Here is a 14,382-nt window from a genome sequence, read left to right as displayed (position 1 = left end):
CCACTGGCCAACATAAACACTGCAGTCATTAATTTGACACACAGATGAAGAAATAGAGGATGAAACATTTTCTCGTTTGCAAAAGTAGGATGAAGGAAGAAAGTGAGAAAGCAAACACTTCCCTAATGGAAACAATAGTGAAAAGCAGCTTGATGTTGTCCTCTCAAGCATTCTTCATTTGTGCTGTAGCCTGCTGCTCCGACAGAGACATTATACAACACAAAGATGTTAGGATTCACCGTCCTATTATTGAGCTGAACTCCCTGATGGATCACCTGATCGATGTCTCATTTCTTTCAATGTTTTAAAATAAAAACCTCCTTTAACCCGTCTCTCCTCTTAGGATATACAGAATATATATGGGGGGGGGGGAGACGCGGCTGTCTACATGTTCTCTCAGGGGAGACGCACTCTGCCACACTTTGAAAACCCCTGGTTTATAAGCTACCTAACTTCTATTTTGTTTCTATGGTCTATTCCCATGCCTCTTACAATGTATCTTTGCTTATATCTTTCCCTACCTGAGTGTGAGCAACTGTAGCATGACTCAATTTCCCCTCGGGGATAAATAAAGTTGATCTTATTCCGATTCTGATTCATAGGCCACTTACTTCATTCCATTGCAGCACGAACAACTGAATCTGGATAATAGCATCAGTTGACACTCACACTCGGAGCTTTTTTTTTTATCTCTTGTTTTTATAGCAGATCGTGGACAAGAAGCAGAACCAGAAGACCCAGGAGGACGTACAGGATGAAGATGATGAAGATGAAGATTTTGCTGTGGAGAAAGTATTGGACCGTCGTGTCGTCAATGGGAAAGTAGAGTTCTTCCTGAAGTGGAAAGGATTTGCAGAGTGAGTTTCACTGTGCCCGCCACCTGACCCCCGATCAGCTGGAAGTACTTCCCTGGTACTGGGTCGTGCAATGCTTTAATCCGTGGCCATTATGGCTGCATGAAGAAATTACAATTCTACACACGATAGCAGTTTTAAAATGCAATCTGTTTGGAGTGTCTGGGCGGTGTAGAGGTAAACTCGCCTACCGCTGCGGAGACCCGGGTTCAATTCCCGGCAACGGTACTTCCTGCTTGGGCAGTTGTTCCTACAAACACATTTGGCCGTTTCTGCAGGTGGGAAGCTGGTGGGGTTATGAGTCCCGGTCGCACTAGCGCCGCCGCCTCCTCTGGTCGGTTGGGGCGCCTGTTCGGGGGTGCAGGGGAACTGGGGGAATAGTGTGATCCTCCCACGCGCTACCTCCTGCCGTTGAAATTCCTCGCTGTCAGGTGAAAAGAAGTGGCTGGCTTCTGCACATGTATCGGAGGAAGCATGTGCTTGTCTATGCTTCTCCTCAGATCAACAGAGGGGGTGGCGCAACGGCCCGGGACAGCAGGGGGAATTGGCCAAGTACAATTGGGGAGAAAAATCTGTAAATAAATAAATAAATAATAATCTTTTTGTTGCTTTGTTGACAATGAAATGTGGTGTGTTAGGCAGTGTCCAACTGTAGACATGCAAACACTGATCCTCTGATTCTCATCCAGTGCCGACAACACATGGGAGCCAGAAGATAACCTGGATTGCCCAGATCTGATTTCAGCATTTATGGAAGAACGGAAGAATGTGAAGGAGAAGGCTGCACCTGTCAAGAGGAAGTCTTCAAAAGATGATCCAGAAAGAGAAGCCAAGAAGAAGTCCTCAAAAGATGAACCAGAGACAGAAGCCAAGAAGAAGTCCTCAACAGATGAACCAGAGACAGAAGCCAAGAAGAAGTCCTCAACAGATGAACCAGAGACAGAAGCCAAGAAGAAGGATGTGGTGAGTTCACTTAAGCCGTTTTCCCACATGCGCTTTGTACCGCTAAATGACCGGAACGTGGTCTAATGCCTTCATGTGGGAAAGTTGTTGTTCCGGTATAAGCGCGACCCCGTCGTCGCGGACATTTCACCAGTTTCGAGCCAGTCAGAAGAGCGGTATGCGCGATAACGGATACAAGTGAGAAACGGGTCCAGTCATTTTCCGCGACACCGGTCCTTCAATCATGGGTGAGGTGTACACACGTTGCTTAATGTTCACTTCCAGCGTGCATCATCTAATCATTCGCGCACATCAAAGCAAACTACTTCCACATTTCGCTTCGTGCATTTGCTTTCTCTACATACATACAAGCGTTGAGCAGCTTGCAAGCCTCTGCCATTCTCGCCGTGTCTGTCCTGTGTCAGGCTGCTGCGAAGTGCGGAGGACTGTAGAAGGACTGGCCTCTCTCGAGCAGAGAGGGGAGGGGGGAAATCGGCTGTGTTTATTACGCTGGCTTGACGCTGCTCTTAAGTCAAACGAGTGTGATTTATTGTGTGACAAGCAAACTTATTTGACCATCAGAGTTTTGCCGACCCCCCAAATAAGCTCCCCCCGCCCCCCAACATACAGGCAATTTCGCTGCTAGATTCCCGCGAGCGTGAAGGTGTGAAGGAAATTCAGGGAAATGTCCGATATTGACTTACAGGTAATTTTCCGGTACGCATGTGGGAAAACGGCTATAGTAGGCCTGCTTTTGTTTAATAGGCCTCCTCAAACCGTATTGCTTTTCCAGCATGGTGAGCACAATTTCATGTTTCCTTTAATGATTGAGCTGGAAACTGCTTCCACAGCCAGAAAAATATGAATGGTAAAAACCTCACCTTGCTTTATTGTTCAGCCCACACAGAAATAAATAACAGTCACAATTACAGCACAATTGTTCATATATGATTATATAAATATCCAAATAAGAGCAGTTATCAAACTGCAGCACCTATACTGAACTGGTCGTGGAATGGGCCCAGGAGTGAATGTTCCAGTATATCAAGTAGACCACACCATGAAGATTCCTGGTCAACCTGCTAGGAGGTAGGGCTGGCACGGATCAGAAAACCCACGGATTGGATCGCGCGACGGATTTTGAGCCACGGATCACGGATTTTTCGGATCAGCAAAAAATAAATAAATAGGCTATATCAGATTTGTTCTCTCAAAATTGGATTTTCGATTAGATTTTTTAATACTATTATACTTCTCTAACCATTTGTTGCCCTGCACAGCTCAAAAAATATTTTTTTCTCAACACACAATTTATGCTTTTACTCTGAAGGCAGAACAACCCAACTTCCTGTTTTAGGTGGCACTGCGCCTAACTTCCTGGCTGTTGCTTGCTAACGTAGTCACTTGACACGGGTACAGACCAGACCGGGTGAGTCTGGAAACATAGCGTTGATGCTACGTTAAGCTACTCGGTGGCCCCACGTGTTGTTTTGTTGTTATGTGTCCAAGGCAACATTTCACCGTCCGGTGATAATGTGTTCGTGAAACGTGTACGCGCGTGTGTGTGTGTGTGTGTGTGTTGTGGCTCTCGTTATCTTGTGCAGCCCGCAACACGCTGCTCGCATTCCTGTGCTTTTTCAGAGGTGTTGACATAAGTTTGATGTCTTTAGCCACTAGCCACAGCCTTCAGAGAGACTTTACAGTGGCGACAAGGGATGAGGAAGCTCACTTGTGCTTGCCATGACGATGCCTGTCTGTGTCTGGCTGCGATGCAGGCGTTCTCATTAGGGATGGGCATTTCTAGCAAAAACACTATTCGAAATTCGCTGGCCAAATTCGAATTTAATTCGAAATTCGAAAAAAAAATAAAAAATGTAAAAAAAATATATATATTTTTTTTATTTTTTATTTTTTTTTATTTTTTTGTGAGTGAAATGTTGCATTGTCTCCCCTGATTCTAAGTCTACGGCTTTATTAATTACGGTAATATAAAAAGCTTCTGCTGTGGATTTTTAGCTCAAACAAGCATTGCACCACTGAAGTAAAGAACATGTTACATGACATTGACATTTTCGAAAATAAAAAACAGTTTTGACAATCATGAGTGGTTCATTAAATATTTAGTAGGCTCAGGTCTGAGTGCCAAAGGGGTGCCAAAGTCACCCCCTCTCCCTCTTCATGGGATTTCATCCGCCATTCATTTTTCCATAAACCTTGCTTAAAATGCTTATAAAAATGGTTTTACTTGCTCAAACCAAGCGATTTGACTATACTTAGAATCAGGGGAGGCAATGCAACATTTCACTCAAATTTTTTTTTTTTTTTTTTTTTTTTTTTTTTTCCGAATTTCCAATTTCAATAATAAAAGTCGACCTTGATAATAACAACGATTATTCGAAAATTCGAAATTCGATGCCCATCCCTAGTTCTCATACACTAATGTTAAACGTTACATTTTATTTATTTATTTATTTTAGGGACAGTGCAACATTGATGAACATTTGCATGTAAATGTGCCGGATTGTAGCCTTAGCTAATTTCCATCCGTAGTCCCTCGCCTCGACAGGTAAGGTACAAAAAAGTTTAAAAAGAAGAGATAGAAAAATTAGTGCATATATAGGGCAACTGACAAGGGTACAATGTAAGTGACATATACATACATATGGGGTAAAGAGAATGAAACGAAAGGGGGGGGGGGTCCGCGGACCATTGATGTTCCGAACCATGGGGGCTGATCCGTACGGGTCACGGATTATCCGTGATCCGTACCAGCCCTACTAGGAGGAGTAGCCTGGTTGAAACAATCCGGATCCGTGAACTCACATTCTGTTTGCTTCTGCGGTTCCGTCTGGCCTCCAGCCCGGGGCGGGCGATTTCAGAAACTACAAAGTGTACGGGCCAATCGGGGGGACCTTGTCTCTTAGTTGACATCGTAACCCGGCCAATCAGGAATGCTGCTGGTAAAACGGTAATGGCTGCCTCCTTGGCTCTCCGGCTCGAGCAGTAACATCAAGGTTTGGCGAGTTTCGCCGAGACCTGGAGGGGGTTCGATGGTATTCGACCAATCATGACACACGTAAACTGAGGCAGGTGATGGGAGAAATTAGCGGATGTGCCCGCCTTCAACGGATGTCCCACCTTATATCCGTTTTGCCAAACCTTCTCCTCTGTGAAGTACAGACGGGCCGGCGGAAGCATTTGCAAATTGTGGGAGTCAACACATCTGTTTTAAGAGACTAACTGAATATTGGCATGTTTGGTGTCTTCAGGTCGGGACTTATCAAACGTGAAGTTTGGGGCACATTTGCCCATGTACAGCCGAGTTATAAACCACTTCCTGTGTTGCCAGTAGGTGGCGCTGTGACTAAGCGCGTGTCCAAATCGCACCTAATTCGGCACCGCGCTTCCTCGGGTTCCCAGAAACTAGGGATGTCAATTTTCGGTTAATTTCACTTTCGATTAACCGACGCTAATAATCGATTAACCTATCGGTTAATTCATAATTTTTTAATATAATTTTTTTTTTTTTTTTTTTTTTTTTTTTTTTTTTTTGTCTATTTACTCAATGAACTCATGCCCAAACAAGGCGTGTCTATTTAGATGCTGAAATGTTCATGCTTTTTGTGTTAGAATTTCTAACACAAAAAGCATTAACAAGCATTAACAAAAAGCATCAACATTTCAACACAAATTCTTTTTGTGTTAGAATTTCTAACACAAAAAGCATTAACATTTCAGCATCTAAATAGACACGCCTTGTTTGGGCATGAGCTCATTGAGTAAATAGACCAAAAAAAATTTTTTTTTTTTTTTTTTTTTTTTTTTTTTTTTTTTTTTTAATATTAACACTTTCAGTGCCACGGCCCTTGGGCAAAAGGTTGCTTGCTGTGCCACATAGGCCGCAATGCATTTTAAAACAGTCATATAATTTCTTTAATAATTACTATGTAAACACTGAACACGCACAAATAACGATGAGACTCTCTTCTATCACCTGCAAAAAAAAGTTTATTGATCCCATTTTCCGTTCTTTAGTTATGAGCCGGAGAAGATAGCTTGATTGAACGAAAAAAAGAGCTTTTTTTCTACGAGCTGAGATAATGAGCCTTTTGTGAAATTAAACATTTCAAGCACATCACTGACTCTGAAGCTAATTTTCTGATGTAGTCACACCTCAAAAATAATTTCCTTCAATAAAACAGTGAAGGCAAGGGAATTTTGTTTGGAAGAATAATATTTTTAGCTGAAACCAGCAGCGCTGGCGCCTGCATGCGCTGCTGGTTGCAGCTTCTTGCTGATCTTTTGCTGCTGGTGGGCATCGGATATTCTGGCTTGCGTTTGCCAACCCTGTCCTGCTGTCTGGGTCTGTGTTGTGTACTTGGCTCTGCGTGCCCGCGTGCCCACCTCCCCCCCTCCTCCCCCCCCCCCCCCCCCCCCCCCCGTTGTGGGAGGAGTGTCTCTCTGCTCTGCTGTTTTCTCGTTTTCTCTGCCTGAGCTCAGCACTGAAAAAGTCTGCTAGATCCTGCTTTTTTACAGCCGCGTGTACCAGCTCCCATGCTTCGAGTTGAGAATAATAACAAATCCACGGCTGATCATGTGTTGCAGCGGACACGGAGGCTGTTGCAGCGGACATCGAGGTGCTCAATTGTGATAGCAGATTGGCTGCTGCAGGGGCACAGCTAAACGTTGCTTCAATGAAGCCGCTGCATACGGACGGATGCGATGCGATTTCCTTCCCCCCAATGACTTCTTCTGTGTGTTTCACTCCACGTTCTCTCATCTGGAGAGCGCTGTCGCCACCTAAGGGTTCTGTAAAATAGGTTAGACACATTCAATACCTCTGAATATTGTAAGAGGCGATGTAAGAGGCATAGATCGACACCCCCCCGTCAAAAAAAAAAAATCGAGTTATGACGCCATTTGGCGTCGCTGGCACTGTACGGTAAATTTCTAATGACGCCATATGGCGTCGCTGGCACTGAATGTGTTAACTGATAGACCGACAGCAATAACCGAACAACGACGTTAGCGACGGTTAATCGATTAACGGTTAACCGTTGACATCCCTACCAGAAACACACCACAATTCAGAAAAACTCAAATGGAAGGGCGATGCATGCATGCACCAACATTTCTTGGTGACACTGCTGCAGAACCAAATGGACCCAGTTCACAGACACTGTATACCGGTACACACACATGCACGCAGTATAGGAAGAACAAGACATGGTAGTGGAAAAGGATGGAACTGCAGTTCAACCTGATGAGTGTCAAAGATAAAGTGCCCTTAGGCCTGCTTTTCACTGGCTGTGGCGTATATTGTGTGTGTAAAACAACACCGCACAAGTGTTTTCCATAGATGCTTTGAAATGGTCACTGACATGTGTAGTCTAGGCCATGAGATGAAACGTTAACATTATAAGCAATACAAATGACGCTTGTTAAGAGCTCCTCTCGGGCAGAGTGCTGCTCATTGTTCAGTTAATGGGAGGAAAACACTGTTGTACAAAGGCACGTTTATTGTATGACGGATCACAAGGTTGAATGTCGATTGCATTCCTTAAGGTACATTGTGAAAACCAACCGTTACTGATTCAACCACCTGCTGTTTAATAAGTACTTCCTCCCTTACCTTAGTTCTCTTTTTCCGCGAACATGTATGAAATCATTCATTATTCATGAATCCGGGGAAGAGCTTGTTAAAGCATACACTTCTCTTTTTCTATTAATATTACATACCTTTTTACGCCTGGGATCTGTGACCACTACAACCAAGTCCCCTGCTGTTCGCTACCCAGTAGGTCCACCATCGCAAATGACGTTAAGTGCCTTGTTAACACATTCACTGCCAGCCTTTTTTTTTTTACTGTAGGTAGCTTTTGCCAGAGGGTTTTTTTTAGGATTCTGGCTCATTTTACAAGAGCCAAGGATAATTTTCTGCTTGGAGTTTGTCAACACAAAGTTCACAAAAGTACTAATAGAATGTGTGCTTTCTCTGTCTAAAAGAGTTAGTTTGTAGAGTTAGTAGTTATGTAGATATTAGCCGTTGAGTACAGCATGGTTTCAGCGTCTGAGACAAAAAGCTGAGATAATCGCAGTTTTGTGAAATTCAATATCAAACAGTCACTTTAACCATTTATTTTTGGCATCAGTGAGACATCAGACATAAACAATATAGTTCTGAACAGTAATTTCCTCCATAGCAGCACCCGCACCCCCTCTCCTTACAACTCCTCCCTCCGTGGGCGTGTCTGGTGGATTTCAGCAGCGTTTGTCAGTCACAAGCCAGTCTCTCCTGCCTGTCTGAGCAGTGAGCAGCAGCCTCTCTCTCTGGCGGCCCCTCGTCGGCGAGCGTGGATGTGGCTTAATCCGTTCTTGGATTTTCGGTTGAGAGCTTTGACGAAGCCTTGTGTGACTCTAGGCTTATGCTGCGCGCTTCAAAGTGTGCTTTCCACCCAGTCCACCTGTGGAAGCCCCCACCGCCGTGCGCCCGTGTGAAAGGTTTTCGCCTACAGTATGAGAATGAGGCTCGTTCGCTTCTGGGTCCTCGGTTGAGCTCAGCTGGAATGCGTGCGTTTCTGGCCAAACAACACTCAATAGTCTGAGCACCGTCGCCACTCAGTGGGTCGGCGGAATGGATTGCACACGCCCGGCGGCTCTAACAGTATAGAGGGAATGCACCGACGCCACGCCCCCTCCCGAACACGCCCCCTCAGCCGGACTGAGCAGCACTGAGTGTCAAATTTCCAAAACAAACGTGGCTTCTGCCAGGGGTAGTAGCGAAACCACGGCTAATATAAACGATTATCTGCTTAAAATAAAGGCAGTTGGACTCGAATGTGACCCTTACAGCTTGCCAAAGAACCAGTGGTCCATGGACGTAGACATGTGGCCAGGAATAGGGTTTCCTGACATTTATATGTACTTAATATCGACGCCGGGGAAATACACAAACCAAAGCATGAAAGCATACAAGAGCCTGGACGCGTGGTCGTACTTCAAGGCTGGATTTGTTGGCGACATTAAAGTAACGAGGACAGCAATGGATATTCTGGTTGTATGTGGAGAGGTAAATATTTATTTTATTACAACTTTTATTAAGAAAAATATAGCATACGCTGTCCCTAGCTTTGTTCATAGTGAACACTATCACTCATGTAACGTTATATCTGTGCAGGTAGAACACAGCCAGAGAATGAATGAGCCCTCATTGAAACCCTGGATAGCTGCAGAGAAGACCGGGGCCGTTTCATTAGCTTTCGGCAGCCTGTAAAAAGATACCTCCGACGCCTTGTTGAATCTATTTTTACAGTCAATGGCACAAGAGCACTTTACCATTTTCGTTGTTTTCTCGCGGAAGCTGAACTCTAAACACCGTGACCCGGCGGCGCCACCTGGCTTGTTTAGACGTTTTGACACTCACTGCAGCTGAGTGGGCGTACCCGCACTGACTGTCGCGTCCGTGACGTCACGTGCATTCCCTCTATAATAGAAGATGCAAAAGGGCCAGATCAACGATCCACCGTCAAAAAAAAAAAAACGATTTTTTTTGACGTATCCATACGTCGCTGGCAGTAAACGGTTGGATTCTGCTTGACGTATCAGTACGTCGTTGGCAGTTAACGTGTTAAAGGGCATCTTGATATAGTGTTGTTCAAGGAAATAAAATCTTTCCATTTGGGATCCAAACCTTTCTGGTCACAAATCACGTCGCACCTTTATTTTGCTGCTGCCCCAATTATGAATGAATGTCATTCTAGATTCTTCTGTCTGTCTTTTCTTTCTGTGCTCAGTTTCTAATTCATTGAGTATAATCAAATCAATTGTTTATTGTGTGGTATTAATTTACACAATTAACAATAAAATGTATATTAGTTCATTAATTTTGAACCAAAGATTGAAAAACATGATTATTAGTCATTTCAGCCATGATAGTGGAGCACCAGCTTCTGATTTGAATGTGTGCCTCGTCATCAGAATGATAACCATGACGTCTGTCTTTGTCTTCTCCAATAGGACGACGTGTTCAAGGCCGTTCCCACCCCCCTGTCCCCTCCACCTGCCCCGGCCACTCCGGCAACCCCTGCCACCCCGCGCTCTACGGGTACGCCGGGGACCCCCAGCACCCCCACCTCCATCTCCCCCTCTGGGATCCCCAAACGCAAGACCGGTCAGTATGTGCTTCCGTTTGACCAGAGACTTCATCTACCCTAACCCTTCTCTGTTTGACCAGAGACTTCATCTATCCTAACCCTTCTCTACCCACAGTCCCCAAAACAAAACAGGGTGTCCGAGTCCTCACAGCCTCATGTTGTAAAGTAAAGCTGCAGCATTTTGAACTTTCACACCAAATGAGCATTGATGATTTTTCTGTCTCATTACTTAGCAGAAAACGAGTGGCTGCAAATATATAAGAAATGTGTATAGTGGAAATAATACACCCCCCCTCTTTAAAGGATCCCAGGACTCTCTGAAGGGTCCCAACCCCTAGATGGAGAACCCCTAGACTAGATTGGATTTCACCATTTGTCATCCATCTGAACTGCTGAAGCATTACGTACACTTTCAAGGCTACATTATTGTTTTTCCATCTGTGTTTGCGTTGGGATGATACTATTATTGCTACTTTGTCTTGTGCGGTTTCCTTTGTGCTGACTGGGACTTAATGGAACCAGCAGTGCAGGGCTTCACATTATTATAGCTGATTGTGAGTGTTTATTCTGTCCCTCTTTGTTTTACAGTGCTTGGTAACTTTCTGTAGAGAAGCACTGAGCAAATGTAGTCATTATTATTTGATAACGGCCCTTTCTACACAACTGCTTAAACATTTTACTGCACAAGATAAGAGCAGTGTAGTGCTGCTGCTATACTTTACCTCCCATGGCATGCATGTCATTATCAGTGAGTTTGCAGGCTTTTATATTTGATGAGAGTACAAAACTAACATTCAAATGACTTGCAGTGTACAATGTAGATGAGCAAAAACTCACCGACTTCAGTCCAGTCCCTTCCCTGCTGCCCCGCCAACACGAGGGTCGCAGGTTCGAGCCCCCGTGTTACCTCCGGCTTGGTCAGGCGTCCATACAGGCACAATTGGCCGTGTCTGCGGGTGGGAAGCCGGATTATGTGTCCTGATCGCTGCACTAGCGCCTCCTCTGGTCGGTCGGGGTGCCTGTTCAGGGGGAGGGGAACTGGGTGGAATAGCATGATCCTCCCACGCGCTACGTCCTGCCAGTGACATTCCTCGCTGTCAGGTGAAAAGAAGCGGCTGGCACATGTATCAGATGAAGCATGTTCCAGTCTCCCAGATCAGCAGAGAGGGTAGAGCAACAGCTGGGACAGCAGGGGGAATTGGCAAAGTACAATTGGGGAGAAAATTGGTGAAATTATATATATATAATTTATTATATATAAATATAATAAGATATATATATATATATATATATATATATATATATATATATATATATATACACACACTGTATATGCTAAGAGGAGAGACGGGTTAAAGGAGGTTTTTATTTTAAAACATTGAAAGAAATGAGACATCGATCAGGTGATCCATCAGGGAGTTCAGCTCAATAATAGGACGGTGAATCCTAACATCTTTGTGTTGTATAATGTCTCTGTCGGAGCAGCAGGCTACAGCACAAATAAAGAATGTTTGAGAGGACAACATCAAGCTGCTTTTCACTATTGTTTCCATTAGGGAAGTGTTTGCTTTCTCACTTTCTTCCTTCATCCTACTTTTGCAAACGAGAAAATGTTTCATCCTCTATTTCTTCATCTGTGTGTCAAATTAATGACTGCAGTGTTTATGTTGGCCAGTGGTGCGGCACCACAGCAACAACTCTACCACTGCTGCCTGCTAGAGAAAACATCACCTTAAATTAAGTGTCAAATCTGACCAACAAGTGCTGTCTTAATGTGTGGAGTTCATTACAATATCTGAAGAAAACACAATGTGCTGCTACCTGTTACTAGAATCTTAACTGGGACCAAAATGGAGGCCGATGGGGTGGAACCAAAACCAGAATTACCCCCGAGCATCACGCGGCTGCATAAAATTACAAGGGAAATTACAGTGGAATCTTAAGCTGCTTCTGCTGCATAATATCTTTCGGGATGGAGTGAGTGTTCTCATTCGCAAACTATCTCTGCTTCTCCTTTTGTCTTTGCCCTACATCTTTGGTAAGAGAGCAGCTCGTACTGTTGGCACGTTCAGCCTCTTTCTGTTTGTTCCGTTTGATGCCTGCAAGATTTCAGTTGGAATGCCTCTCACTATTTATTTGTCGTTTTTTGGGGGGGTTGTTTTTAAAATGGCTGTCCTCAACTCAACTTTATTGTCCCACTAAGGGAGATTGGGTGTGCAGCCGTGGTAAAACCCAAGCAGTCCACACCATCAATCAACCAAACGGAACAACAGAGGGGCTCCTCACAATTACCGTTGTACCATAAAGATCCAACCAATCGATTAAGCTAGTGTAAAAATAATCTCTATATAATCATGTACAACAGGGCTATTCAACTCAATTGTTCAGAGGGCCACATTGTCAGGGGCCGGACCGTTCCCCGAGCTATTAATCCCGTTATATGTACACTTGACACAACGTGCCACCACAATTTTCAAAACTTTTATTTCACTACATTGCAAAGGTTTGTGTGCAACGGAAGCTGTGTTAAAGCCTCAAAAGTAAACACATTTGAAACAAATCTAAGTATTCTACAAGACATGTCAGCCATTTGAAATATAATCTCTTATCTAGCTACACCACAGCATTGTAAACATTTATAGTGCATCAGGAAAGGAAAACAACTGTAAACATGTTTTCTTGTTTAGAACCTAGCACAGCATTAAATAGTGAGTATCTCATGAAAAGCTATTAATATTGCATCTTTTGTGTTTAGCTACGTCTCACAGCATTCTAGTGCAGCAAGAAAGGAAAACTACTGTAAACATTTTAACCATATTTCTTGTTTAAAACCTAGCTAGCTACATCACACATCTCCTGAAAAACCATTTATAATGCATCTTTCTTGATTAGCTACATCACAGCGCCATCTCCTGAAAAATATTAAGATTGGACCATTCTTGTGGCTACATCACAGCATCTCCTGAAAAACATTTATAGTGCATCTGACTTGTTTAGCTCACCTTAGCTAGAAAAACAGACAGTCAGGTGTAATAAGTAAATGAGGTTTACGGTAATTGTTAATTTTTATTATTATTATTATATATATTTTTTTAGAACTCATCTGCCAGTTGAATATAGCCCTGATGTACAATACAGATCAAAACAATAGATTAAGCTAGTGTAAAAGGAATCTATGTAATCATAGAACCTATAGTTCAATGATTATTTGGAGTTCAGCAGACTAATGACTACAGAAACAAACGATCCCTTGATTCTCTTACGGTGCAAAAACACACCAGACGCTGAAGCATCGCCAATAGCTGTGAAGCACCTGGAAGCGCAGCCAGCTTCCTTTCCATGCTCTTGTTAACAGATTAGACCATTGGGAGCAGCGTGTGCCCTGCAGCACTAGTTTCGACGTCTGGTGTATTTTTTGCACGAGCGATTGTGTCAAGCCAGGCAGGAAGTCAATATAAGTTGTGACTGGTGCGGCGCAAAGTGCGTCTGGTGTGAACGGCCAGATTCCTGCTCGAGTCTGGCGGGGACACAATCGCTTGTGGCTTGCGCCAAAAATTGACCACAATGGTATTGAAAACATTAAAATAAATAATTTTCCTTAAAAAGAAAAAGACGCTATTGTACTAAAACAAAAGGGAGGCTGTGGCTCAGGAGGTAGGGAGGATCGTCCACTAATCGCCTTGGATAAAATAGGCCGGTGGTTCGATCCCCGGCTCCAGTCCGCATGTCGAAGTGTCCTCGGGCAAGATACTGAACCCCAAATTGCTGCCGATCGCTGTGCCGGCAACCTGTATTGTAGCTTGCCGCCATCGTTGTGTGAATGGGTGAATGTACCTACCGGTACTCATTTTAAAGCGTTTTGGATAAAAGTGCTATATAAATGCAGGCCATTTACCATACATCTATATTAAAATGGAGCAAGGGGGCAATGTTTGTTAAAATTTTTGTTGGCCGCCACAGCTATGGCATTTTACGTGCGATCGGGCTGAAACTTTCAGGGTGTGTGTAAAGAGCACCCATGCAGGTGACCTAACGGAGCCAGATTTTTTAATTAGGTGATTGCCCTAATTAATGATGTGATATCATCAGTTATGATGTCATCAGTGATGTCATCCTTCCTGGCTGAGGCTAAGTTCAGTGATGATGTCATCTGTAATGATGTCATCAGTGATGATGTCATCAATGATGTCACAGAGCAGGCGAGGCCTGCGTATACGAGGCGCAGTGGGCGAGCTGCAGGGCGGGCAAGGTCACGAACCCAGGAATCAAGCGTGCGAGATTGCTAGTTAAAGTAAAATAAAAACATCTGCATTAGGGACAAAAGCCAGCTTTGTGTAAATAATAGTGCAGAGAGAGATTGACCTATTTGTAGTTCTCCTCCAGTTCAATACCAGTACCTTTAATGACTGTCAAAGTGGGGCTGGGTGAAGACT

At 43.9% G+C, this 14,382-nt stretch overlaps 1 protein-coding gene across 1 annotated transcript in view; it reads left to right on the top strand.

Moving 5' to 3' along the window:
* Positions 1–14,382, top strand: part of lig1 (ligase I, DNA, ATP-dependent) — an 80,814-nt gene that overhangs the window by 6,984 nt on the left and 59,448 nt on the right. Inside the window, exons 4-6 of the mRNA XM_083653397.1 lie at positions 706–857; positions 1,544–1,817; positions 9,813–9,966. Of these exons, the coding sequence (XP_083509523.1) occupies positions 706–857; positions 1,544–1,817; positions 9,813–9,966 (580 nt within the window). The remainder of the gene's footprint in view (positions 1–705; positions 858–1,543; positions 1,818–9,812; positions 9,967–14,382) is intronic.

Source organism: Poromitra crassiceps (genome assembly GCF_964638095.1).
Source record: "Poromitra crassiceps genome assembly, chromosome: 17".
Lineage (NCBI taxonomy): Eukaryota > Metazoa > Chordata > Actinopteri > Beryciformes > Melamphaidae > Poromitra > Poromitra crassiceps.
This window is presented reverse-complemented; position numbering and strand designations above follow the sequence as displayed.